Below are 26,999 nucleotides of genomic sequence, written 5' to 3' on the forward strand. Positions count from 1 at the left end.
GGGGGCTAAGCCTCGCTCTCGTTGAAGTTGCTCACTTCCCGCCACTCGGGAGCACTTTGGGTCCATTCACTCAATTCATTTTCATCTCCGATTCACCGTTCGTCCTCCCTCCTCGTTCTCTCATTAGCGTTCTTTCCGGTGGCTCCGAGACTCGAATCAGAACGAGACTCTTCCTAAGAAAATTAGTCCTCGTTTCCGTCCGCGGGACTCGATTACCACTCGATGTGGAACGAATGACTGGAGACAAATCTCCGTTTTCATTTGATTGAATACATCTCGATGCCTGATATAATAGTATCACTTATTTACAATAAATTTATTCGATTATGATTTTTTTCAAAATAATATCCAGAGAGAATTCAAGAATAAATTCCTCCCCAATTTTGCTGCATTTAACTATTATTTTTATTATTTTTATTAAACATTTTCTAGTCAATTTTTGTTATTTATCTATTTTATTTATTTATTTACTTATTTATTTATTTTATTTATTTAATTTTTTTATTTATCTATTTAAACTTTCTTCTTTTTAAAAACGTCCTGTCATTTATAAATCATAGTTTCATTAGATATATATATTCTATTTATAAAGTAAGTATTAATTTTTAAGAATGAGTGGAGAAAATATGTATAACATTTTTTTAATTACGAACATTGATTATAAAAAGCTATTGTTATCTATATATAGAATGGAGTAATAAAGTACCATCGACTTACCTATCGAAATTGAGAGTAATAAAGTATCATTATATATCATCATTCAAAATGGAACGTACTATGAATTGAGAAAGCAGATTCAGAGAAGTGCACTTCTATGCCTTTGTTGTGTATCACACGTAAGATCGACGGTGCAGCCATTGTAACGGCTTTTGAACAAAACCTCTCAATTAAATGGCAAACTAAACTGTCAACGATAGCACGACAAGATATATTCACGCGCTGAGAAAAATGTAAAGACAAAAACCAGAGATATTTGACATACTACTTTTCTTAAATATAATGAAAGTTTGATTTCGAAGGTTCTTATTTCAAAGATTTTATGTTAGCAATAGATGGAATTGTCGCTATTTGTTAAGTTGACATGGTCCCCGATAAGTTATAGTCCATTCTCTAACTTAAATTTAAGGGATGTTTTTAGAGACTGGCCTAAAATTGTTCAAATAGTACAATTCACATAAATTATTTTTATCTGCATGATTTATATTTGTGTTATTTAAAACTTTTGTAAAATATTCAGGAGTAAATTGTGTGTTGCAAATCAAAAGATCAAATAAACAGCAGAAAGTGGACCGACATGAAAATGAAAAGCATGGCCCGACTGTCAAGATCTATTGTCTGGAATAAAACTTGGAAAACTTGCGAGGATTGTTTAGATACCAACAACTTTTCCGAACAAAATATAATTCGTGTATAATTTAAAATTTTTGTAGAATATTCATGATCAAATCGTGATTAAAAAAATAAAATAAATAAAAATAATTGAGTGGATTTGAAATAACTCTAAAAATTCGTATAATCGCGATTGATATTAACATTTGATATTAACATTTATTATCGACCGTAACTTGTAACGGAACATTCGTTTGATACGGCAAATATGGGTACAATAGAACGCTTTTCAATAACGCCTAATGATTACGCTTAATATTTTCAAAAAAAATATGTATAGATGAGGGATAGAAGGACGTACATGCATCGTATTCACACCCACATGTCCTATCGTTGTGTCCCCGAGCCGGGAAAGTTGCATCCGCCGCTCAACGGGGGGGCGTACGATCATTTTTTTTAGGGGTAAGTTCGTGTTCATGGGGGTAAGTCGGCTAACGAATCGTCCTTCTTCCCGAGGGTCCGACAGATATCGATGCGTAAAAGAGGCACGTTTTTATCGAGACGCTTATTGGCTGACGTTATTACGCATTATGTTGTGCATATTTCTGACGATTAAAATATATGCCTGTGTCATCTATCTTATAATTTCTGTCAGTTCATTATTATATATATGCTGTTATAAGATTCCAAATCGATTTTTAATCGAATTTCGTTTCAACGAATTATTTATTATATTAATAAAACATCGCTGGTTAATTTGTGTTAGTTTTTTCGATATATTACGATAATTTTTATTTTCTCTGACTTATAAAATAAAATATATATATATATATATATATATATATATATTATAAACATATATTTTAAATATATTAATTATAACCATAAATTCTATGCGCACTAAGTATGCAGTAAGTTATTCTTCACGTCAGATTTTTAATTTTTCGATATATATATTCGAATTTTAAACTCAAGCTGTATATTAAATTTTAATTAAGGCAAAGTTGAAAGTGATTAAAAACAGAGTATTATATTATATTTAAATTTCAAATTTAAATTATTAAAAGTTCGCTTCGTTCTCGATTCCGTAATTATTTTACTTTTTGCATTTTCTCTCTCTTCCTCTCCTTTTCTCTCTTATCTTCTACAATTATCTTTTAGATTTATCTTCTAGAATTATTCCCGTTGAAAAAATATTCGATAATTGCGAAATATACTATACTGCACAACCATGTCACCAATCAAAAGCTCGAGGTACGCCAAATTAAATTAAATAATTTATTGAAAGATATGTAACATTTATTTTTCTTGATAATTTATTGAAAGATATGTAACATTTATTCTTCTTGATTTTCGATTACATTCTCTCTCTATTTTTTTTAACTATGCTCTATATTTTATAACTATTATATGCGAATCGCAATCTTTAACCTTGACATACCTTTGAAAAAGATGACATCGTACGCATCGTGACAAAACGGCGGCATTTTGATTTTCGGCTGACTAATATGCCGTAAAACGCAGTGACAACAGGCGAAACTGTAAATCCCGTCGTAAAATTATGCTCGTCGCGACCGGCGCGTACGTGTGCAAAACTATAAATATTAATGCTTCCCAAAAATAGTTCTTCTCCTTTGGCTCCGTTCCTCCTTTTTTTTATTTCTCTCCTTCTCGCTTCCTCGCTACGATGTCGTAAATCAAGCCGCTAGAAGGAGGTTGTCAGCGAAAAATACGGCGGATAAAGGCGACTAGGGGGTAAGAGTTTGTTTTAGATGCCAGAATCCCTTTCGCTCGACGAGAAACATTGCTCTCGGCAGCCGCGACTTTCTTTCAAGGATTGGATATGATATCATCCCCCCCTTCGGTCTTTTCCATTATGTTCTACGATAAAAAGTTATGTAGTTTATGTTAGTGTATAAGTCGAAAAATATCTTTTTCGGGTGAAAATATTCAATTTTATCAATCCGTTGCGTTTTGGATGTACACATAATTCTCGTAGGGAAATAACAACAATTCTATCTATTTCTAAATCTATCCCTGTCACAATTTTACAGATATTCAAATCTACCATTAGTAATAAAGACATTTTTTTTTACTGGATATGTGTGAATTTTTAAAAATTGTCTTTCTGATCCTTCACAAAAAATCTAAAGAGATAATTTTTATCTACGAAAATGTCAATTAACTTTCTCATCTTGTGTTTCAAAAGAGAAGAGATATGTACATATGAAGGAATTCTGCTAGATTGTTGGATCAGCTTGTATACATATATTGAATTATTCAGTATTTTGAATCCTGAAGCGACCGAAGTATCCAAAATGTGAAGAAAATAAATAAAATTGTTAATTTCATTATCATATTTCGAGGATTTTTCATATTTTACGGATACGTATCCTTCGTGACTTTTCGAAGGGTACGGTCTGCCATATTTTTGTCGGCGATCCTTCTTAAAGATACCTATCAGTTTTTATCTGACCACACATCGCTTGTAGAAATCTTATCTCAGAGTCACCGCAACCGCTTGCCACTCTGTCATCTTACGATGCCGAATTTTGCTTTGATCCCTCGCTTCGAGTTTACCTCAAGGGAGACAATCAAGGGACTGACGCGGCCACTTACAACCTAACTCTGAAATTAGTTGCATAAATTATGTATGCGCGCAACGAATATTGAAAGTAAATCGTCAAAATTGCTTCAAATTATCAATAAAATACAATAACAAATTGTATAAAATAACTATACATGATTAAAAATTACATGATTATGTTTAAAATTAAAACTGACTTATAATATGTGTAAAAAAGTCTGATTTTTTTCAGATTGACATTATCTATAAAATTATTATAATTGTCATTCATAAAAAAATTGCTACACTGAGGAAAAAATTATCTTGAAATAAAAAAATTTTAGTTAACTCAAGAAAGCTATTTATTCGGTGGGTACTAATCACGTATTTACTTGTATTCAAAACGTCTGTTTGCTTAAATTAAGTATTTATTTACATATGTTTAAAAATATATATATGCTTAAAAAAATATAATTTTTAATTAAATATTTTTATATTTTAATTAATATTTTATATTTTATAATATTTATATTTTATTTCATAAATTATAGTATATATTTTACGAAAATAGTATTTAAATATAAAAATATATAAATGAAAATAATGTACTTAATATAACATGCATATTTAATTAAAATTAAATGCTTTTGCTTAAATGAAATAAACAATTCCTTCCATTTAGAGCAAAAGTTTCAAGAAAACAAATTTATTTGATTCAAATAAATTTTTCCCTCAGTGTATTAATGAGATGTAATGTTTAATTAAGGCCAATGCTTTTTGCCTGTATAACTTGACACGTTCGTGGAGTGTGTGCGTTCAGCGAATAACGATTTATTAGATTTTTCATCGATTCGCGTGCGTCGGCGATGGCAACAAGAGGAAAGATCCCAATGGTACGGCTTGCCGACAGAGTTTGTCATTTCACTAATGACTCCGAGACAAGATCTCGGATCCAGATCGCCTCTTCTCTCCTTCTTCCATCGCTCTCTAACGGCATAATCTATTTCTATCTCCAATCTTACCGCAGAATCTACAAACTTTAGCGTGTCGGACGCATCGTGACGACCGCCTTTGATGCCTCACACATGAGCGACGTCTATGAAAGAAGAGATGTGCGCTTTTAGTGGATCGTAACGAAATTTTAGTAGACCGTAAATTCCGCCGACATTTCTAATTATGTCGGTTTTCGCGTAGAGTTCCACCTATTGGTGTTTTTACATATATTGTAAAAGATAATGCTCCTTCTGAATCTTGATCAATCGCTCCAAACATGTTTGAAAACACTAAGAGAAACAAGAAGCCATGGGAAAAAGTTACTAAATGCCAATGTCTCTTTTAGTATTTTCTCTTTCTTTGTAAAAATATTGTTATTGTTGTAACATAAAAGTATTTTTCAGAAAAATATGGAATAGCATATAATGCATTCCAAGTATTCTGATAATTTTCATATTTTGTGAGATTTTTTGATTAATATAAACTTGATGCGAGAATTAATGACAAGATTTAAGTTCAATATTGCAGATATGACTTATGTTTATGAGAAATTTTCAAATATTTTCAGATATTCCTGAGAATTAAAAAAATAAACTTCTCATTTATATGTCTTATCAAATAAAAAATGTATAAAATATTTATGTTACATATTAAAATTAAAAAATGTAATAATCTGAGAATGAGAATAGAGTACTTATGTATATGTATAAGGGTTATACATTTTGATATTAATTCCATACTCTTTCCACGTCATTCATACAAACAGATGAAGAAAACGAAAATAACGAATAACATCAGTCAGAAAGCTAGGCGGGCAATATCCTCGAACCTTTCCGTGCCATTGGCCGTGACCACGCAATAAATCGAGTCTAATGATTAATTAAATATAATGACTGCAGTGGTCATGACTGATGAGTCTGCTGAGACAATATCTGTCTTATGTTGGCGAGCCTCAAACCGAATGTGGACACAGATGCATGGCTGCGCTTGCAACATTGTGATCAGATGAAATCATATGCTAGATATCGATTGCAAATTTCAAAGAAATACTTTGTCCATATTATTGTGTATTGTTAAATATGAAATGAAATATTGTAAATGTGAAAAATAATAAGGAAGCCGGAATAAACTTATAATCACATTTATATAACATGAAGATGATTTGTAAACATAATTTAATCTTTAATAAAATATATGTAGAAGGTATGAAAAAATACGGAATAAGAATATGTGCGTATACCCGCACACAAAATTGTATAAATTCTTACATAGAAATTTTTTTTATTCTACTTCGATAAAGAATTCAAAATATTTAATTCTCTAATTGCTTGGATTTATTTAATTAAAATTTCAACTTCAACAAATATCGATAAATGCTAATTAAACTGTTATAACTTTTTATCCGTGCAAAATATTTTATAATAATATATTACACAATAAAATATTTTGTTCAGTTCTAATGTTAAATAAAACTTGAAAAGAAATTTGGGGAAAATATCTGAGGAAGCAAATAATTTGTTTGTGTCTCCTATTTAAAATCGCGTTTTTAAAACATTGCATTTCTGATTTGAATTCTTATAAATTTCCTAACCAGAATCCACATAATTCTTTTAAGAAATCTGATTATATTCCAATTAGATCCCAGAAATTTTTCACATTATATTAAAAATCCTTCAAATTATTATAATTATAATTATTATGATATATGTGAGAAAAAAATGTATATCTTTGATGCGGCCAACGCGAGTTCATAAACTCGCTCACGCGTTATATGCATAGATTTGTCTTCGCTCGATGTCTCGCGCTGTTAGTAAAGCAACAGAAGGTGGATGGAAAGCATCATTCAGTCCATGCCTCCTAAGTACACGAAAGAGCCACGCGAGTCCACCTTTATGGTAGTTATTAATATCAAATAGTCAGCCACCGTGCCCATTACGGACATAATGGGACTTCATTTTTTGCCATGACAATGAGGCACCCCGTTAAAGCACTCGATGTATTTGCATTATTTATGCGGGTGATTAAGCTCTGCTAATATATTCAACGACATAGTGTAGAACGGAACAGAATTAAACAAAGGCCGCTATAAATAGCATGTTTATAGCATGTAGATATCGAAAATATGAAAATCTGTGAAAGATTAGATCCGCATATTTGCCTTATATAAAACAATATTGAACTACTATTGAACTTCAAATTGTTCAAAGAAAGAGCATAAATAATCTTGACTTTTGTATATCAAAATTAACATTGATTACATTTAATTAAAATGTTAAATTACTGAAGAGAAGATATATCGTATACTTTTCTCCTATTAGGTTAGGTTGTTTTCCAAAACGCTTTATAGAATACAACCATCTATTTCTTTAGATGGAAAGCAAAAGAAATTTCGGTTTTCTATAAATGTTATTAATCAGTCAATATTATGTTAAATATAAAAATTATTCAAATAAAATTATTATAACTTTTATGAAAGATTTAAACGTCAATTGAATAAAACTGATATTTATTTTGTAATCATTAAAAATTTTAATACAATTTATTCGAGACGTTATGTAGAAATAATAGGAAGAAAGAAAGACAAAATTTAATAAAATTTTGAAAAACAATATAGAGAAATATTTAATGGATAAAACAATAATTATCTATGTAGTATATCTTTGTATATAGAAAAAATCTTACATAAAAATTACATGATAACTATCACATTTTTATTTTAAAATTGTAGTTTAACATTTTACGGTAAAAGAAACGACACATTATAACTTATGATAATAAAAAGTGTTAACTTCTTTGACCATCAATTGAAAATATGATACAAATAGTAAATGTTACAATGTACAATATAAAAAAAACCGCTCTTAGTAAAGCAAAATTATCTATTTTTCAAATTTGTCATGATAAATCCGCTACTTTGTAACTTTATAACAGATTTATTATCAGCGATTTTCTAAAAATATATAGATTATTATTAAGTTTATTGTAGACTAGTGTATGTATAAAACAAAAAACAAAAAAAAAACAAAAAAAACTAGTTGAGGACCAACATTATTGAAGATTCGTCACAATAAGATTTTGAAGAAAGAATAGAATTTTTTAAATTCAACCAACGTCAAACCCGCAAATAATCCATTTTAACAAAAATAAATAATAGACAATCTGCAATTTCTATATTGTATTATTTTGCACATTTTGTACAAATAATGTAACAGAGAAAAAGAGCGAAAAAAAATGCAAGAGGACATTAACAAATTTTTTTCTTTCAAGAATAATACAATACACGCATTGTTTAAATCTACTTACGGCAAATTTACCTCCTACCATTGACGTGCGATATTAAATCCGAGATTTATTGAAAAAGATTTAGACCCTTTTTCAAAGAAAAAGTAATTTTAAAAAAGTAATTTGTCTCGACCGAACAATACTCTTAGGTATCCCGGTAGAATGCGCTAATGCGTTTTTGCAGACTTTTGGTAGAATTCGACTATACAAAATAAGCATGGTCCATGCTATTTCCTGACATTTCCTCAAAAGCTAACAAACTAGTTTACCTGCTTATGACTAAAAAAGAAACGCAAAATTTGAAGATTAATTTTGCATGACAAGATGATAAAAGAGAACAAGAAAAGAGAAAAAGTTAATAGTTTAACGAATAGTTTAACATTTAGTTAATTTTATATTCATTTTGTTACATGAAAAATTGAAAAAATTAAAAATTAAAAATTTTGCCAAAATTTTTCATGTATATACATTTCGTTTTTTATTTAAAAACTAATATATTGATATATCTTCATATTTAAAAAATAAATCATTGCTCTTGCATTAACAATACTGTATAACGTTATTTTTTTTACTTGCAAATTAAAAAAAATATAAATGTACAATTTTATAGGATTCAATAGTAGATCTAATAGCTAATGTTTGCAAATGTTTTAACATTCGCTGTTCCATTTGCTTTGATACAGGAATTTATATTCAGTAAATTCAAAAATTTCCTTATATCCGCAAATCTTTAAAGGCTCGTAATCTTTAATGATGTAACATCATTTTTCGTTTTTCAGCAGTATGACAAGTATTCTATTATGAGAATTTTATTAGCTTTTATTTTTATATATTATAATTATTTTTGAAATACTATACGTGCTAATTATAAATTCTAACAATATTAAACTTAATCATGAAAGAGAACATTCTCAAAACATCATCTGCCGCATGTTAAATTTCATAAGATATAATCTTTCTTTGCAATTTTAATTGCAAATTCCACAAAATTGCAACGTAATACAATTCTAAAAATAGAATTTTAAAAATCGAATTTGTATTTAACATAAAAAAACTACAATGTAAGAGTGATTATTCTTTTTCTTATTGAATTATGTTTTCTCTCTATTCTATCGTTGTCATATTAATCATATTTATCATATTTATCATATGTTTGTTATAATTTTAACAATATAAAAATAGGTTCTCATACTTAGAAAATTATTATAAAACAAAAATCCGAAAATTCTTTAAATTTGATATTCAATGTAATTTCATTTTGAAATTAATTTCGATATGAAATTTATGTTTAGCAACGGCGGTGTCGGTCTTCGAACTTTATGATTATGTTAATTACCGCGTATCTATCACTAGCTATTGCACGATCAAAAACTAAACTTAACGATTACAAAATAAAAAACAAACTTGAAAACTGGCGCGTAAAATATCTGTTGTTACATTCCAAACGAGATGTTTATGAATCAAGAGACGGGGAAACACTTCTTCGTCGTGTATAAAATCGCGAAATCTTATCATTTGCACCTTCCCCCGAATATTGGGCGTGAACCAAGAGCGGAACATGCGCCTTAGCGAGCATGATGCCTACTTGCTTGTGATAGGTTGACGAGCGTCTCTCTATCTGATGATCACCAAGGCTGTCGGCGCCAATGGGACGTTGGTACCGGTGGGGAAGCGATCAACAGTGGGTACAGATCCGGTTCAGGAAATGGCGATTTGGAAGGGATGTAAGGCGGCGTTAATCACGGTGGGGTGGAGAAGCACCAGGTTGGTCGAGCCTCAGTAAGAGACAAAAAAGGGATCACAACGCCCAATCGGAGAGGAAGAAGGGGATGCTTCGACCGCGTTACCTCGGCAGGAGTTCTAAGTTTTCAGTCCCGCTGCGAACGCAGCAAGTAGCACACAACGGGTGTTTTACCATCTCTGAACGAGGCGCCCGGGACGTCCGGGGAAGCGTGTGTGTAACGCATGTTATGTGCACAGTTGTAAAGTGCTCGAGTGCCTCTAAGCATGATCGATCGGAGATACCGTATTCGCTGTCAAAACTCGTCCGAAATGTATTCGCGCGCAGTCGCGCGATAACGAGTAGTTAACGAGTCCAAGCGGGGGATCACTGATATCATTGTTGTTGCACGTGTAAAATTGTGCGTCAGTCGCAATGGAACGCAATGGTGTATTAATATGGAATTGCTAGACGCTAGGTGTTTCCACGAAAGCTTAGAACGAGAAAAATTAACAGTGAATCTGGAATGAAGTGCGTCTGCGAGGTATATACGCGCCTAACGAATCGATATTTTAATGTTCATAATTGTATACTATCGTCAAAATATTTGACTCATTGCTCTAGAAACAAGGATATATTTCCTGATGCATCTAATCCGACGCGACATGTCCCGCGTCGTTTTCTTTTGGTGCTAATTTCTAAAATTCATCAACGTTGAAAGTATAACATAATGAATTACATAGACGGCGTGTCGCCAGTTGCCCAGTTGCATCATATCACAAATCTGGGTATCAAGCTGTCACCCGGGGGTGGAGGACCGACCGGTGGCTCAACCGATATCGTTGCCAGTGTTCAACCGCCCCCGGGAGTCGAGGCGCCGTCTCACCACTTCCATCATCAGGGTTACCCACCGCATCATCCTCACACGGCCACCCACATGGGCCCTCCGCACATGGGGCATCACATGGGCCATCATTCGAGTTTCGCGGCGCGTGACTTCCTTATGCGACGGGAACACGAGTTTAATGCGACGGCAAGTCCTACCACCCCCGAGAGTGGATTGAGCCTCTTCACATCGCTGCATCACGATGGTGCCGCGACGATGCAGCAATTCCCGCATCATCCCGGCCAACATTCACTGGCCGCCAGTCACTATCCCGGGGCACCCTATTCCCAGGATACCAGGTTACCACCTCATCATCATCAGTATCTCGCTTCGCCGCATTTGCCGCCATCTTCGATTCAACATCCGCAACATCCGGCGATGCCTCATCCGGGTCATCATTTCATGAGGTACATGAGGAACAGCGACGGACCTGTTGGCGGCCCTCCAATCGGCGGCGGTCAACATCAGGAATATTCGTGCATGTGGCTAGATCCGGACACTTCGGGCAGAAAGCTCTGTGGCAAGCTCTTCAACAGTCTCTCCGATATTGTGACGCATTTGCAGGTGGAACACGTGGGCGGAGCCGAAAGCACAACGCACGCGTGCTTCTGGCAGGGTTGTTCGCGCAACGGCAAAGCCTTCAAGGCCAAGTACAAACTCGTCAATCATATAAGGGTGCACACAGGAGAAAAACCCTTTCCGTGTGTACATCCGGGCTGCGGCAAGGTTTTTGCCAGATCAGAAAATCTCAAGATACATAAGAGGACGCACACCGGTGAGTACTATTTTTGTACCGTTTATTCAAAAGCGCTTTTTGCTTCTTCGATAAATCTTTTGAGAAATGCATATAATCCTATTCGTTTCAAAGTTACCAGGCGTACATGATACAAGAAACATCGATCATAATACTACATCATTTCTTAAGAAACTGATTCCTGCCGATATCAAATTTTCTGATGAAATCGAAAATTAGATTCACGTATAAACTTTATTCACGCGAGAAATCAGGAAGACAAAACGTCGCGCTTTTTCGAACTTCATTCCCAAGGATTTCTTAGATGCCATCAACGTGACGTTCACGCCCGGGTTACTCTTGTCAGATCTGATTCAGATTCTTGGATGTGCCCTTTCCGCGAATCGATTCATCTCGACCGACGTTGAGAGAGCCGTATTAACTCCGTTTTCGAAAGATCTACCGCAAACCGCCGAATCCTATAAATTATATCCAGCGTGTAAACTAGCTCCGTCGTGAATCATCCTCGAATCTCACCGGAATTCGGCCAAGCGTGAGAGTATGATTAATTCGAGAACGTTACTTATTCTCCGTCGTAAGGACAAAGAGGTAAAGAGGTTAACGGTTTCTTGTGCTGTGTGTCAACAATTTCCACTGATGTAGCGAAATCACCCAGCTTATATACTAGAGTACAATAAATAAGAGTCACAATACATAAAAGTATATAAATAAAACGCGCGGTGACGGTAGATAGGTTCTATTGCAATGTTTCTCTCTATTATTTATATTCCGGGACCACATTATTTTTGGTCCGTTTGTCTTATCCACGAGACGCCGTCGGCGCCTCGAGCAGCTTCAACATAATCAACTGGTTGTTTACGATGACAAGATTTTTTCGGGGCGCAATTAAGAAATTACCGAACCGTATATCGTATCGTTTTATGTCCGACGGATCTGGACAATGTATTTGCATATTTATTCGTCGGATAGGCATCCCATCATCGGTCGATGCGACGGCTAGTTGAGTCTCTGTTGTTAACAGATTTCTTTCTCTTTCAGTTTAGTTTGTATTTTTTAATTTGTATTTTATTTTTATAGAAGTCACCTGTGTTTCTCTTCTTTTCTTAATTATTTTATAAGTATTTTAATTAATTGTGATCATTGTGTGAAATAAATAAATATATAGTATAGGATATTATATAGTTATTAGTATATATAATTTTAAAAAATATCATGCTGCTTTTAATGTGCAATAAGTTTCATTTAAAATAATAAATCAATAATAATTATTTTTACATTTTTTATCATTCTTGTGTTTTATACATATATCAATAATAACTATTTTTATATTTTTTTATCATTTTTATTATATACATATATATAAAGAAAATATTCTATATAATTTTCTATAAAATGCATGGGGAAATCTTATCACTTTAAAATTGGTACAATTAAAATTCATGTAATTATAAAAATTAATATATTCTTATTCCTCTTATCAATCTTTACGTACATACTATAATGTTATATAATGTACGTATATAATTTTATTTATTAAATGCTCACACAGAAAAATAACTTTTCAACTAATAATTCAAAAGGTGTATTGAAAAAAGAAATAAATATTTTTATTCAACAATATACAATGACTCTTGATTCCCTGGAAAAATTTACTATTCCATCGCGTAATCTAGAAACACGTGCAGTAATACACCAAGCGTGCATATTATTTTGCGCTTATCCACCCGCTCTTAATGACTTTTATTAATGAAATCGTATACGGAGTATACGTCGACATCCGCAGGTGCCCGTATTTTCGGTCGCACGATGCGGATTCGTGCACTTCATCGTCGTACTCCACCCCGAGATGGGGGGCAGTATATCACGTGTGATTAAATTTCGTTTTCATTTATAACAAACGCCACCCTTCCGACGCCATTGTGGAGTGTGTGAGCTTTCTCTCTATCTCTCTCTCTCTTCCTGTCTCTCTCTTTTCTCCCCTTTCCTCTCTCTTTCCCCGGTTGACAGTTTGGGACTCGCCCAGATCGACGCTATGCCACCCTAAATCGTGCGTTGAGATATATATGTTGTGTTATAACAACTATTGTGTCCCCTACGGAGAGCTTGAGACCGTGTTTCAAAATCGCATGGATATTTATACATTCGTTATATAAATATTGATTGTTATCGGATTTCGCGATTTTAAATTTGAGAGATTTTCTTTTCTCTCGTATTAGATATTATTTTGATATTATTTTCATATTAGTGACATTTTCCTTTCTTTTCATGTTATCAATATTATTAATATTATCAACGCTACATTTTATTGTAACCGATAATCGTTTTAGCATTTAATATTTTCTCAGGCATGCGATTTTCCGTCAAATGCTTAGTTATAAACGGCGTCTGTTAACACGAAGAACGGAATAAACTTGTATAAAACGTTTAAAAAATGACCGAAAGCGCCAACATGAGCGTCGCGATGAATAAAAATTCATTTCTGCTCGTGGCGACCCTCATGTGACCCTCGTCGAAATAAATTGGCGTTTTCGAGAAACAATCCTCGATCCACGCACGACTTCACGCATTGTTTTCGCACGTTGCTCGTTGAACGAACGCGTACACGCATCACGCCTCTTTATTACGCTTATTTCTTTCCCTGCTCCTCTCACGTTTCTTTCACGTCGTCCATCGAAAAACGCAAATACGATCTGACAGCGCTACTTGGTCCCCTCGCAAGTGGCACGGTAAATATTTTCCTCGATGTGTATTCCATTCCAAACATATTCTACCATTGTTTTCCGCAGGCAGAAGCGAATTTCAATGACGTATAATTCTACTCGTCGTTATTTCGAGAATCTATTTCAAGTATTAAAATTACAGAATAAATTATGCAACAATATACGTAAAGAAAATTATTTTTAAAAAGCGAACATATTTTTATGCTGAATTCTTTCAACATTTACTTCAATTATATATTTAAAATATCAATTATATCAATATCAATTATATTTTTAATAATTTTATAAAAACATGTTTGATAATTATGTATCAATGCAAAATTGTATATCGATAAAAAAATATTTATTACATACATGCTTGCGATTAATGTAATTCAGAATTAGTATTTTTTACGGTTTTGTAATTTTACCTTTAAATTATTTAATTAACGTAAATTTGCTTTCTGCAATTATCTAATAATAATAATAATAATAATAATGATAACAATCAGTTAATTTAATCTAGATATATTTTTCTTTTGTAACATGTAGAAATAATTTATTTTTAATAGTAACAGCGTACCACGATTATCATAATGTGATAATACCGTGCTTTAGCACCATAAGGATTCCAAGCACAAAATAGCCAAGTACGGGACTAGGTGACGTTGCACTTAACGATGATCGATGAAGCGCAGCATCCATTAGCATAGAAATGATTTCGAATCGCGGTATCGAAACGCTAGTGTACCGTAACTGTTGTGCCGGAATACGGGCAAATTGAGACGAACTAAAAATTAAATCGCCGCGCTCTCCGCGACAATAAAGGGCACAAAAATGTGAACAACCGATCGCAATCTGTTCGCCATTCGCTTAATACGAAGAAACAAAATGAACGCTGCTTCCGATTGTTTTCGTCGTCGCGAGAGAAGATCCGTCCTATTAATCCGCAGATGCGATCCGGTGAGACGACCCGGTCAGTCATTAGGCATAAATCGATATGCATTTTAAAGCAGCTTACTCGCCCCTTTTCCGCAACGGCGGGGAGGGGGAGGAGGGAGGAAAGAGCGAAAAAAAGAAGCGAAGAATAGTCTGTTGCGGGCTCAGAACCGATCTTGGTGTGCGTGGAACGAGCGGCGATTGGTCAGATCGACAATGGATCCCTTAAGCTCGCACGCCATTGGTCAGGATTTTCGGAGGGTTATAGACGCGGAGAATAGAGGGATGATATAGGGATGAGTCGTCACGAAGGGTGTCGTGGAATAAGCGTTAAGTAGGGGGCGAAATCCTGTGTCGGGGGAAGAGCTAGAATGCGCGACGACGACACAGGCGAGTAAATGGCTATTCGCTCAAGCTGCGACGAAACTTGCGTATGACAAAGTTACGCGAACCGGTTCCATTGATCCTTTAATTGTCGCCGATGATAATCGAGGATTTTTTTTTTAGAGATTGCGAGACGGGCGGCTCTATGCAAAATAAAAATTGAAATCACTGATGATCTTACATTCGTCGAGCTTCCTTCGAGAAATAAATCTTATTTAATATAGATTTCAATTCTTATTTTGCACTTTATTTTGTTGTTAACAAATATTTTGTTGTTAACACCGATTAATTGTGAGAATAATTTATCGAATAATTTATACGCAGATGTATACAATGAGAGGGGGAATTTGGATGACAGCGGGCACCGAGTGAATCAAAATGATGATTTATTTATTTACGTATGTTTGTAAAAAGAAGTCGAATAATATTACTATTTTGTTATACCTTGAAGCATAATATACAATCACCGGCAATCGCTACCATTTTGCCGGAAGTCACGCTGTCTCGTGAAATGGCTGTGGTAAAGTTACCGTTTCCACGACCGATCCGGAGGGCTCGCGATCGTGAGTCGCCGCCAGCCAGCGTAAAGGCAATTACTCTCGGCGGAGGCTGGCATATTTCGTACTCCTGCATCGTCGGGAATAGGGCACGTAAAATGTCCTGGCAAGAGAGAAAAGGAGAGAGAGATAGAGAGAAACGGCGATGGAAAAGTACAGAACTGGTGCTTCGTTCTCGTACCCGTTTCGTGTCGAGCGGTACGAAAGATGCGTCTCGACGACGAGACGGAGGTAGGAAAGAAAGAGAAGCGAGAACAAGAGAAAGAGAGAGAGAGAAAGAGAGAGAAAGAGAGAGAGGTGGAGTCGAGATAGGTAGAAAGGCCATGAGAAATTATGAGAAGAGAAGTACGAGGCCACACGAGGAGCGTTGCCCGAAGCGCGAGACGATATTTGCTCAACCGGAGAGCTACCGGCTGGAAATCGACGGCGATCGGCAGCATCGGGCGTATCTATTTGCGCGTGTGAATAATGACATTTTCGGATATATCGGACGGAAAACGAATCGAGTCGGAACATGTATGGAGATTTATCGAGACACGACAAAATTCGTATCCTTGCGAAATCAGACTTTGATATCTAAAATTTGATCTAGATAGCTCGAATATGAAATATACAACGGAAAAATCGAAAACCATAGATTCGATATCTCGTCTAAGGATATAAATCTCGTGCAAAAAATTGGCGCAAATTTTCATGCCTGACAGCGAGATAATCGATTAATATTGACGTATGTTTTTTTTACATTTTTTATTAATTACCAAACATTATCTTTCGGAAATGTATCTCGAGGTATAAATTATGGATCTATAAACACTTTGAAATGACAGCACTATTAGCGCCGGAAATTTATTACATAAATGGATTAAGAATAAGTTACATTTTGATCGAGAGATAAGCGTACGAAATACCAAGAGGAGGGGATGAGTAGGTTTCTGTACCGTTCCGTGTGCCAGCTCTTGGAGGGAAAGATGCAAAGTTAATAGACCGTAAACCTATTTAGAGAGGCACGATTTAGGCGAAGAGGAGGCCACGCGAAATTTATGCGTTTTGCGTAACAAAGCCGAGGAGAGAAATACTTTTCTAGGAACGATGACAGCAGCATTGCACCGAGGTCAGACGGGGGGGAAATGATGCGGATGCGAGATTATCGTATCGACGACTTATCGGAATCTTTTCTGTCGGGAAGATCGATGGAACGAGACGATGGTGCGCGCACCTCGATGAGATCGAGAAACTCGATTTGGAGATAAAACATCGTGAAATCAGACCGAATGGCGGATCTACGGTTGACAGATAATACAACTCTGCGATTTCGAGAATGCCCGACGAAGATCGATAGATCATGCATGCATCGCGTATCTCTGACACCATCTCGCCAACAAAACGCAAAAAATTAATCTTCAAATTAATCTTCTTTGGCATCCATCGAATTATGATTATCGAGATTAAACGAAATGCAACGTTCGAGGTAAAAGATCGTCAAAATTTAATACATTGTATTGTGTCTCTCTCTCTCTCTCTCTTTTTTCTCTCTTTTTCATGAGAAAAATATAATGTTTATTCATTTATATAAGTTCCACAAGCTGATGGCACATGTATATATACACACAAAATTATTGTTGAATATTCTTGACAAGTGTTCTATAAGATTTTGAAACAATAATCAATGTATTTCAAAAATTAGATCAAATAAAGCTTAACATATAAAATAATAATTTGAATTGAGAGCTGTGTTTTCGCATTCTGGGTTTATTTTCCGTACAAAAAATGCGTGTAAATAAATTTTTCGATGGCCAAGATTTTCTCCAAGTGATATTTTTCTTTTAATTATAAACTTTATGTGCGAAAAAGGTGCACAAGGGAGGATAATGTTCGATTGTGCTTTCTCGACGCGCTGCAAAATGAATCACCAAGTGTCGCCAGTATGGTAAACAGCAAGGAAAAATCCACGAACAACCTCGTGGATCGATAAGGACCCGAGACAGTCCTCTTCGCGCCTGCACCTCGAAAAGCAGCCGTCAATAAAAAACCACCCCTCGTTTCTGTTTATACCGCACGCTTTGTTACTTGACCGCCCACACTTTCATCGATCGTCCGACACGGCGTGCTCGCTCATCTTTGACAGTATAAAATACAAGGCGACAGAAAGGCGAAGAGACGAAACTTTATATGTCCCCGTTATATTATTGAAGACCGGATCGAATAGTAATCGAAAGAATCGCAATATATTACACTTTGATCGAATTGAATTGAACTGCCAATGTATGCAATATAAAGAATTAATTGGTAAAAAAAACCTACAACATTCATTTCGTAAAAATAATCGCGTTTTAGATTGGGCAATAGTTTATTCTTGTATCAAATCGAAATTAAAAATTGACCTATAGCCTAGTCGTACGAAGTATCTATGTGTATAAGATTTTAGATAGTTAGATAAAAATCAAAGTATTATGAATTTTTTTTTAAATATTAGTTTTATAATAATCAATATTTGTATAACTGCAATATAATCTAATCTAATTTAGCTTATATTATTAGTTTATATTATTAGTATATAAATTTATTTAATTTTATTAATTTTAATTTTTATAAAGTCTTTTTTATACATGTTTCTTTTTTCTCACAAGAAATCTCATTTATTCCCCTCCGCAAATTCCGAATTTCTCAAACAGTCTGAAACCTTGTTTATGTCAGCAAATCTGTCGCTGATGACAAAACCTTTATTACATTCTTGACTAGAATATAAAACATTGTATTCAAACAACAACTAATGTATTTCAGAAATTTATATGTTACACAAACATGATTCCAAACATTATAAAATAATGTTTGCGAATAATTAACAAAACCGTATATAAAAATTTTATATATGAAACGTTTTTAATAATTAGTTATACTAAATAAAATCAGCAAATCTATTATGCAAACTTAACTTTTCGATGAAATATTGACTGTATTTATATTAAATCAACTATATCTCTTCCTCTCTCTATTATTTTGATACTAATACTATTCCGGGTATGATACTAATACTATTCCGGGTATGATACTAATACTATTCCGGGTTTCATTAAAAATCAAAATTATATAAGATCAATCAGATAATATAAAGAAGACAATTCTTCGAGAAAAAATAAATAAAAAATGCAGGACAACATTTTTTGAATCAAGCTTTGTTTTTTGATTTAAAAAAGGTAATTAAAAGACTTTTTTTATTGTAAAACAAAATAAAAAATTTTTAACTACAATTAATTATAATTATATAATTATGATATTTTTTATGTACAATATTCTTCTAAACTATATCTGAGCCAGCAGATTACTCACACATTTTTGACGATGAAAATAAATATGAAGAAAATAACAATTAAAAACATAAATTTTGATTGAATATTTGATCTATTTTTCTTAAATTAACATATAAGAAAAATTACAAATACGAAAATATAACTCAAAAAATCAGAAAGTAAATGAAATATAAAAAATCATTTCGTGCATTCCGTGCATTCCGGAAAGTACATGCATAATCTTTCGAAAAATGCAAGATGTAAAAATAAAATTGAAAACTTGTCTATTTGAAAATCGCGAGCCTACAAATCGTACAAAAAAAATACAAGTAGAATGTATTTTAATGTAAATCAAATAAAAAGAATTATATCAAAAAATGTTATTCCATATTTTCACAGATTTATTTTTACATAATAAATTATTCTTCTTTTTGATTGAATATGTTCCTTACTCTATTTTATATAAACTATCATATTAAGTAATTAAGTTCTATTCAATTTAAATTACATTTTCTAGGTTTTATCGTAAAGAAAATAATTCTCAGTATTGAATCAGTAGGCCTAATTTACGAATGTCTTCTCTCTCTCTCTCTCTCTCTCTCTCTCTCTCTCTCTCTCTCTCTCATCTTTTCAAATTATAAGGGTCCGATGCCGAAACACTTATCTCTCACTCGAAACTGATTTAGACAGAAAGATTTGTTGCAAAAGTGGCGGGCGTCCGGTCGTCAGGCCATCTTTTAGTCGTGGCCTCCGGCATTCTCTCACCTATGAAAGCTCTAACGATCTTAGCTACGTGGTGCAGCGATGGTGTCGAAAGTGCGCCCTTAACCCGTCAATTTAGTTCGCAACGGTCTATAAAAATTGAATAACTCATTTTTCATGCAAAATGATAGAGTTCAAAAGCATATAAATAACGATTAATTTGCGATACGTATTAGTATGTAGCGTTGATGAAACTCAAATCACAGGTGTATACATTTTAAAATAATAATATTCGACTTAAAAATGTCACACATGTATTTTTAATATTATCTCATTAACGCACAATATTTTATATTAATATATAAAACTTTTAAAGAAACTTTCACTTTCAGTTTTCAATTTTATTTTTACATCTTTTTTTACTTTGTGCGATAACTTATTTTCATTTATTTGTTATCATTATTATATCAGGATTATTGCTAAGAAAACGTGCCATATGTCTTTAAAAATTAATCGAATAAAATATAATATAAATGTTAAACAATCTCAAAAAGCTGAGATGTCATTGCTTTTACATTAAATAATTTTTCAAAGAAATTAATATTTTAAAGGAAAACATCAGCTCTTTCAATTTGCTTTTTCTTCTAACACATCAATTTAAGACCAAAATAAATATATTCATATTGTATTAATTTTTCTATTAATTATTCATATTCTATTAATTAGAACATTAAAGATTGACAGATGATACGGTTGCGCGTTAGAAACTCAAAGCCTGTCTCTGGTTTTCCGGAAGCGTTGATGCAATTGATAGCATGCGTTAACATTGACAGGTAGACAATAAAGATCGAAACAACTAAATCGAGATTCAACCGATGAAAACCATCAGAATCCAGATACTCTTAGATTATTCGAGTGCATCATTTAATTTATATCGAAATAATTAAAGAATTGAAAGTGAAATCGATATTTTTAGAAGAGTTTTACTTTTAATATAAAATAAAATAAAAGATAAGATACTTGAGATATTTTTCCTATTCATATAGACAAGTTAGTGAATATTTCGACAATTTTTATACCGAATTTTCGGTTGAATATCGAATATGATCCGTGATTTTTGAGGCATATCCGGCGAATTTCGGTGACGTATCCGCGTACAGAGATTATCCAATCTGTGTAGGCAGCCCTATTAAGAATCGAATAGCACGCGAGTGGCTTCTTGAAAAACAAGACAAGATAATTGCCTCTCTAAATACGGGTATACTCTTTGACGATAGACGCCTGTAATAGCTGGTCTCTCTTGATCACTCAGCTGAAAAAATAACGAGGTGCCACGCTTACCCACCCTTTTCAACGTAATCATGAACACTTACTCTCTTTTACAACGCACGTATAAAATCGCTTCCATCATTAACACCGAGCGAATTAGAAATTAATTAGCTGATTTGACGTCTCTTATTTTTTTTGACACGTAATTTTCAATTTTCCAATTATTTTTATCTTATTTTCGCACTCGCCTTCTTCGTCTGGAAAGTTCACATTGTCCTAGGGTTATCGATTCTTCATTTTAATAACGCTCATTCGCTCGAAAGAAAATTATTTCTACATCTCATGATGTCATCAACGTTGACATCAACGAAAAGATTCCTGGGATTGACCAGGTCTCATCGGCATTAATCTTCTTGCATTTAAATTGACAATTAGTACAATGTTTTTGAGGAATTCACGACGTGACAAACAGGTTTCTCATTAACGGTGCCGTTTTACGGCGGATTCTTTCGGGAATGCGCAGCGGTAATTGCTAACTGATGCGATGTCGTATAGCTACCAGACGCCGAACGTCTCGCTCGCGACGAAACGCTCGCGACAGGCAGCCGGGATATTAACGCTCGTCAACCTCCGCAACCTTATTTGCATTGACAACGCGTCCCCCGTTGTCATCGTTGTAAATCGGCCGACGCGCGATTATCAAGCGAGTCATAAATCATCGAGCAATTCCCTTCCGATGAAATAATGCGCATTCCACGATGCGGGCCGATTAGAAATTAATCGGCGAAAAAAAATCCCCTGAATTTCCGATCGTATGCGCGTGAAAGTGTCCGGATTTCATTGCGAATATATAAACGTCGCCGTTCATACAGATATTACGATAAGGGACGCATCTTGAGGGACGCTAAGGCACAAAAAGACGTCCGAGACGCTAGCCGAGGCTTGCCATTCGACGATATATACGGCCCTTGATGTATGCAAACGGCGGGCATACGTTACGGATAATTATAGAAGAAACGAAATTACACAAGCCTTCGATCGGGTGAATCCGATCGCGTGGCGGGAACGCGTAACCGTCGATTTTCCCGCAAATTACGATCGTGCGTTCCCAATTTTTCGAGGTGCTCTCCCCGGGAGAGCTCCGGCTGACGCAAATGCGTGGGTGCTAGATGCGGGATGGATGGGGGATGAGGGGGGGAGGGGAAGGGGGGCGCGCGCTGAAAAGAAATCAAACATTTCTGGTTATCTTCCAGAGCCGAAGATGAGCTGTTCGACAAGAAAATAACTCCGCTCTTCTGTTCGGAATTAAACGCTTTTTTCTTCTCTCTCTCTCTCTTTCTCTTTCTTATTGCTCTTCCGTCCTTTTCTCCGACTGGATATAGGTTGCTTGGTGGCTCGGGCGAGCCGGATGAACCGGCGGTGTGGTATAAAATAGTTCGGAGGGCATTAAGCGCCGGTTAAGCGACTGTATATTATTCTGTTTGTAGCCAGACGTCCGCGGGCTGATGTTGCGAGCCTCGAAAAAGTCCGCTGCACCAGCGCTTATTGACGGCTGCTCTCGCACGTGATATTTTCCCGCCTGCTCCGCGGGCCGTTTTAATCGAAATCGGATTTTAACGAACGCGCGGAATGCGCCTACGTATTTATCCAACGATTATTAAATGCTCCGCGTTCCGGCACGTGGTATCTTCTGAACGACACACGCGTTTCAAGCTGTCTGACGCTTAAAAGGATTGACAGATTGTGATAATTATATATAATATTATAATATGACAGATCGTGATAGTTATATATAATATTATAATATCTAACTTAAAAGGATTGACAGATTGTGATAGTTATATATAATTTAAATTAATAATTTATATATATTTTATTATATTTTATTATATTTATATATATTTTAATTTATAATAATAAATTAAAATATATATAAATATAATAAAATATAATAAAATATATATAAATTATTAATTTCAACGTACTCGTGTTAATTAAACAATATTTTTTTTAGTGACTTTTGTGTACACGTTATCAACTTTAGCTTTTATCTGCGATAGATATTTTGTAAAGAAATTAATTTAATCGTATGTATATTTAGAGAAAGATTATGGAGAAGGTTGCTGCTCAATTAAATTTTCGTGAAAAAACAAATCAGCGTCATTCGGCGAAGGAATCCGTAACCAGAAGCAAGGAAGACACATCTCTAATTATCACGGGGAAATCTCTCGCATTTAATTCCCGACTTTACGTCCCGGAGGGTTGAAATGACGCGCGCGGCGGTCATCATCGAACGGTCTCTACTTGCAATTCCACGGTCTTTCTTTAACGGCGAATCACTTTATATGGAAAGGGCGAGAAGGGGACATCTTAACGCTTCTTGTTGCGCATAGACACGAACGGGTAACCGAAGATGGGGTAAATCGCTCCGGGTTTCGCCATCGTCCGGTACGGTAGCTGCCGAATAATACCAGGGTGCTTCCCTCCGATCGTACGTTAAAGACGCCGTCGTACAATGACGATCATCGAGAAAATATCGAGTGTCCGTAACATTATACTTTCGCTGCGGTTTTTAAATGCCAGCGTCGGTGTCGAGGCGCGCGCGCTTGTCCTTGTAAAGGATCCAGGGTTGGGATAGGATACGCCGATCGTCACGAAGAAGTCTATCGATATCCATCGCATCACGATTTTTCCTTTTCGAGAATTCGCGCGGTTCTTTATTAGAGGGCTTTAAATGTTTCGGATACAGTAAACATTGAACACGGTATCATGGTGTCACATATGGACGATGTCTAAAATGACATTTCCATCGACTATCCATCATTCTGCCCCCGATTGTTGTCAATAAAGCGGATCTATAATATATGCAAAAAAGAGAAAAAGGATCTGAAATTTATTTGTGACACCAATTGCAAATCGCAATCATGCGTATAATTTATTTTCACGAGACGAGCTTTATATAATTCGTGCGTAGATGTTATTAATAATCAACCCGTCCATGTGCAATAATAAATAATTTTAAAGGTATTATCGAAATGGAATTTCATCTGTAGCTTTGATAAACATTTATCTCTTTGAAGAATAAGCACATATATTTAAATCTTAATGCACTTAATAATATGTACTTAATAATACATATTAAAAATACATATTTCAAGATATATGAAAAGAAATTTGAGTCTGAATTATCCCTTGTGAGCTGAGAGATTAAGGCATTAGGCGATGTTGCACCGCCATATTTGCGACAATTGTTGGCCCCGAATATATACTACAACCTTAGATCTATCATTCTTTTATGTTACCAATGTATATCGATTTGATTCCAATCCGGTGAAACGTCAAACTTGAGAAAAACCGATAATCACGTAACACAATCTCTCGCGAACGACGTGTCGACCGAGTCAGAGATCAAGTCGAATCCTTACGAGGGGCTCATTATCGTAGCCCGTCACCCTTGTAACGGGTCGCGCGGGTCTACGTTTTTCCCACAGTTCTCTCCCGTCAGAACGCGCCGGAGGAACATTGGCGGACGAAGATGGAGAAAGAGGACGAGAAAGGAGAAAGAGGGGGCGGAGGATCGGTCGGTTGTCTCCGTGGTCCGGTAGAAAAGGTCGAAAGAGGGAGGGGAGAGGGAGGGAGAGATAAATAAAAAAGAAAAAGAAAAAGGGAGAAACGCGCGCGCGCGCGCGCGGGGGGAGGGGGAGGAAAAAAGGAGGAACGAGCAGAGAGGAGCGGAGAAAACAAAACGGAATTGCGGCCTAGCTGCGGTGGATGATTTAGGGGGCGAGGGTCGCGGGTCGAGACCGGGCTCTGGAATGCTGGGCCCTCTTCTTCTCCTCTTTTCGAATATCTTCCTTTCTCTTGCAGCCTCCCCGTCTCTTCCTCCTAGCGTTCTCTCTCTCTCTCTCTCTCCCTCTCTCTCTCTTTCCCTCTCACGGATTCTCTTGCACACTTTCACTTTGTATCTCTCCACCTTTTCGTCCACGGTGGAATCGTCGTCGGGGAAAAGACGGAGAGGAAGAAGAGGAAGGAGGAGGAAAAAAGGAGGAGCGAAGAATGATAAGAGACAAGGATAACAGATAGAACATTTACATAGGTCGTTAGTGCGGGCAGATGTAGGGACGCGTTCGCGTCGTATACCCACGGTGACCGCGTGTCCACCTTGTGCCTCCGGTTCCTGACCGTGAGACTTCGCAACTCGCCACGACGGAGATCGACTTCCTATTGTTGCTCGAATTTGTTCCGTTAGCGTCTTGTTAACGTCGCGCACGCGTGCGAGCTGCTGCGAATAAGTAGGTCGTAATGAAAAATCCGTCCGATTTCGTCTCGTCAATTCGTTGTGAAAGTAATATTTTTCATAAGGATTTAATTATTTCAAAATAAAGAGTGTCCATATGTATATGTAAAAAATTGATTCTTCAAATTCATGTCGATTATATAAATAATCGATACTTATTGAGCAACCTTTCTTCCTTCAAGAAATGGAAGCCAAAATTCGATTCAGCATAGATGCTCTAATGGTTTAATTTCGTATATTTCTATAATATGTTTATGAGCGGATATCCTGTCTTTTATGTTCAATGTATCCTGAGTTTACTAAAAGGAACAAGATAGATCTCATTTCGATTTTATTTGCCATTAAAAAAAGGCAACAAAACGATAAAAATATAGTATGTTTAAAAAATGTTATCCGAAAATCAGCAACATATATATGTATATGTAACAATTTAATAAATTAAATAAATTTATTAAATTGTTACATATACATTATTAATACATTAAATAAATTAAATCTAATAAATTAAAATTTTAATGGATAAAACTCTCCCTTGGCATTTTCCTTGATGCTCTAAAAATAGGGGCGTAAATCCATTTTTCTTTTATATAGCCAATGATGAACACTACAAATTTCTCTTCTAATCTACAGACAAGATCGGGCGAACCTCCTGTCCTACGGACTCACGTCAGAGATTGACCTACAGGGCTATGTCAAAAATTAAACGGATACGTGTCTTAGGTCGTTTTGACGGCGAGGCCATTTTGTGTATTGTAATTTAATTTTGTATATCCTTTCTGCCCGGGAAATCATCACGGATCCATGTGTAATCATATTATGATTTTTTTCATAAAGACCTGATGAGAGAATCTCGAGATTTTCAAAAATGGTACGAATAAAATTATCAAACGTTACATAAGAATAACAGGTATTCTTTGATGAAAAGAAAAAAATTAACATTGTGTGCAGCGCGATACACATTACGAGTAAAAATTGTGACAATTTACGCAGGTAAACTCGATAATGATACAAATTTACGTCCCACAATCGTGCTGTAATCATCTGTCATAGGTATATATTTGATTGAATGTCCAATTGCTTTATCACTATGCTTTATCACTTATTCACTCAGCGATTTCAAATTATGATTTGCTATCTAGAAATAATTTCGACGACAATATTCTGTTGAATATAATAAATACGCAGATGAAGTAATATTTTTGTTTGAGAATCGCGATAATATACGCAATAGGTATAAAAATTTATAATTTTACGCAACATAATTGATTGCCAATTAATAAACGTAAAGCTTCGTGCAAGAATGTTATATTCATTGTAATTAAATGAAGAGAGGTA

The 26,999-nt window shown here is 35.0% G+C and overlaps 1 protein-coding gene and 1 long non-coding RNA gene across 3 annotated transcripts in view; one reads left to right on the plus strand and one right to left on the minus strand.

Moving 5' to 3' along the window:
* The window catches only part of LOC112639757, a 132,306-nt gene that overhangs the window by 64,465 nt on the left and 40,842 nt on the right, over positions 1-26,999 (minus strand). The window lies entirely within an intron of this gene.
* The window catches only part of LOC105249300 (zinc finger protein ZIC 4), a 35,830-nt gene continuing 18,892 nt past the window's right edge, over positions 10,062-26,999 (plus strand). For both annotated transcript variants that reach the window (XM_020026911.2, XM_025414726.1), the window contains exon 1: positions 10,062-11,551. In XM_020026911.2, the coding sequence (XP_019882470.2) occupies positions 10,621-11,551 (931 nt within the window). In that variant the 5' untranslated portion in view covers positions 10,062-10,620. The remainder of the gene's footprint in view (positions 11,552-26,999) is intronic.

The sequence above is a fragment of the Camponotus floridanus genome, unplaced genomic scaffold (genome assembly GCF_003227725.1).
Source record: "Camponotus floridanus strain SB8 unplaced genomic scaffold, Cflo_v7.5 scaffold89, whole genome shotgun sequence".
In the NCBI taxonomy this organism is placed as follows: domain Eukaryota; kingdom Metazoa; phylum Arthropoda; class Insecta; order Hymenoptera; family Formicidae; genus Camponotus; species Camponotus floridanus.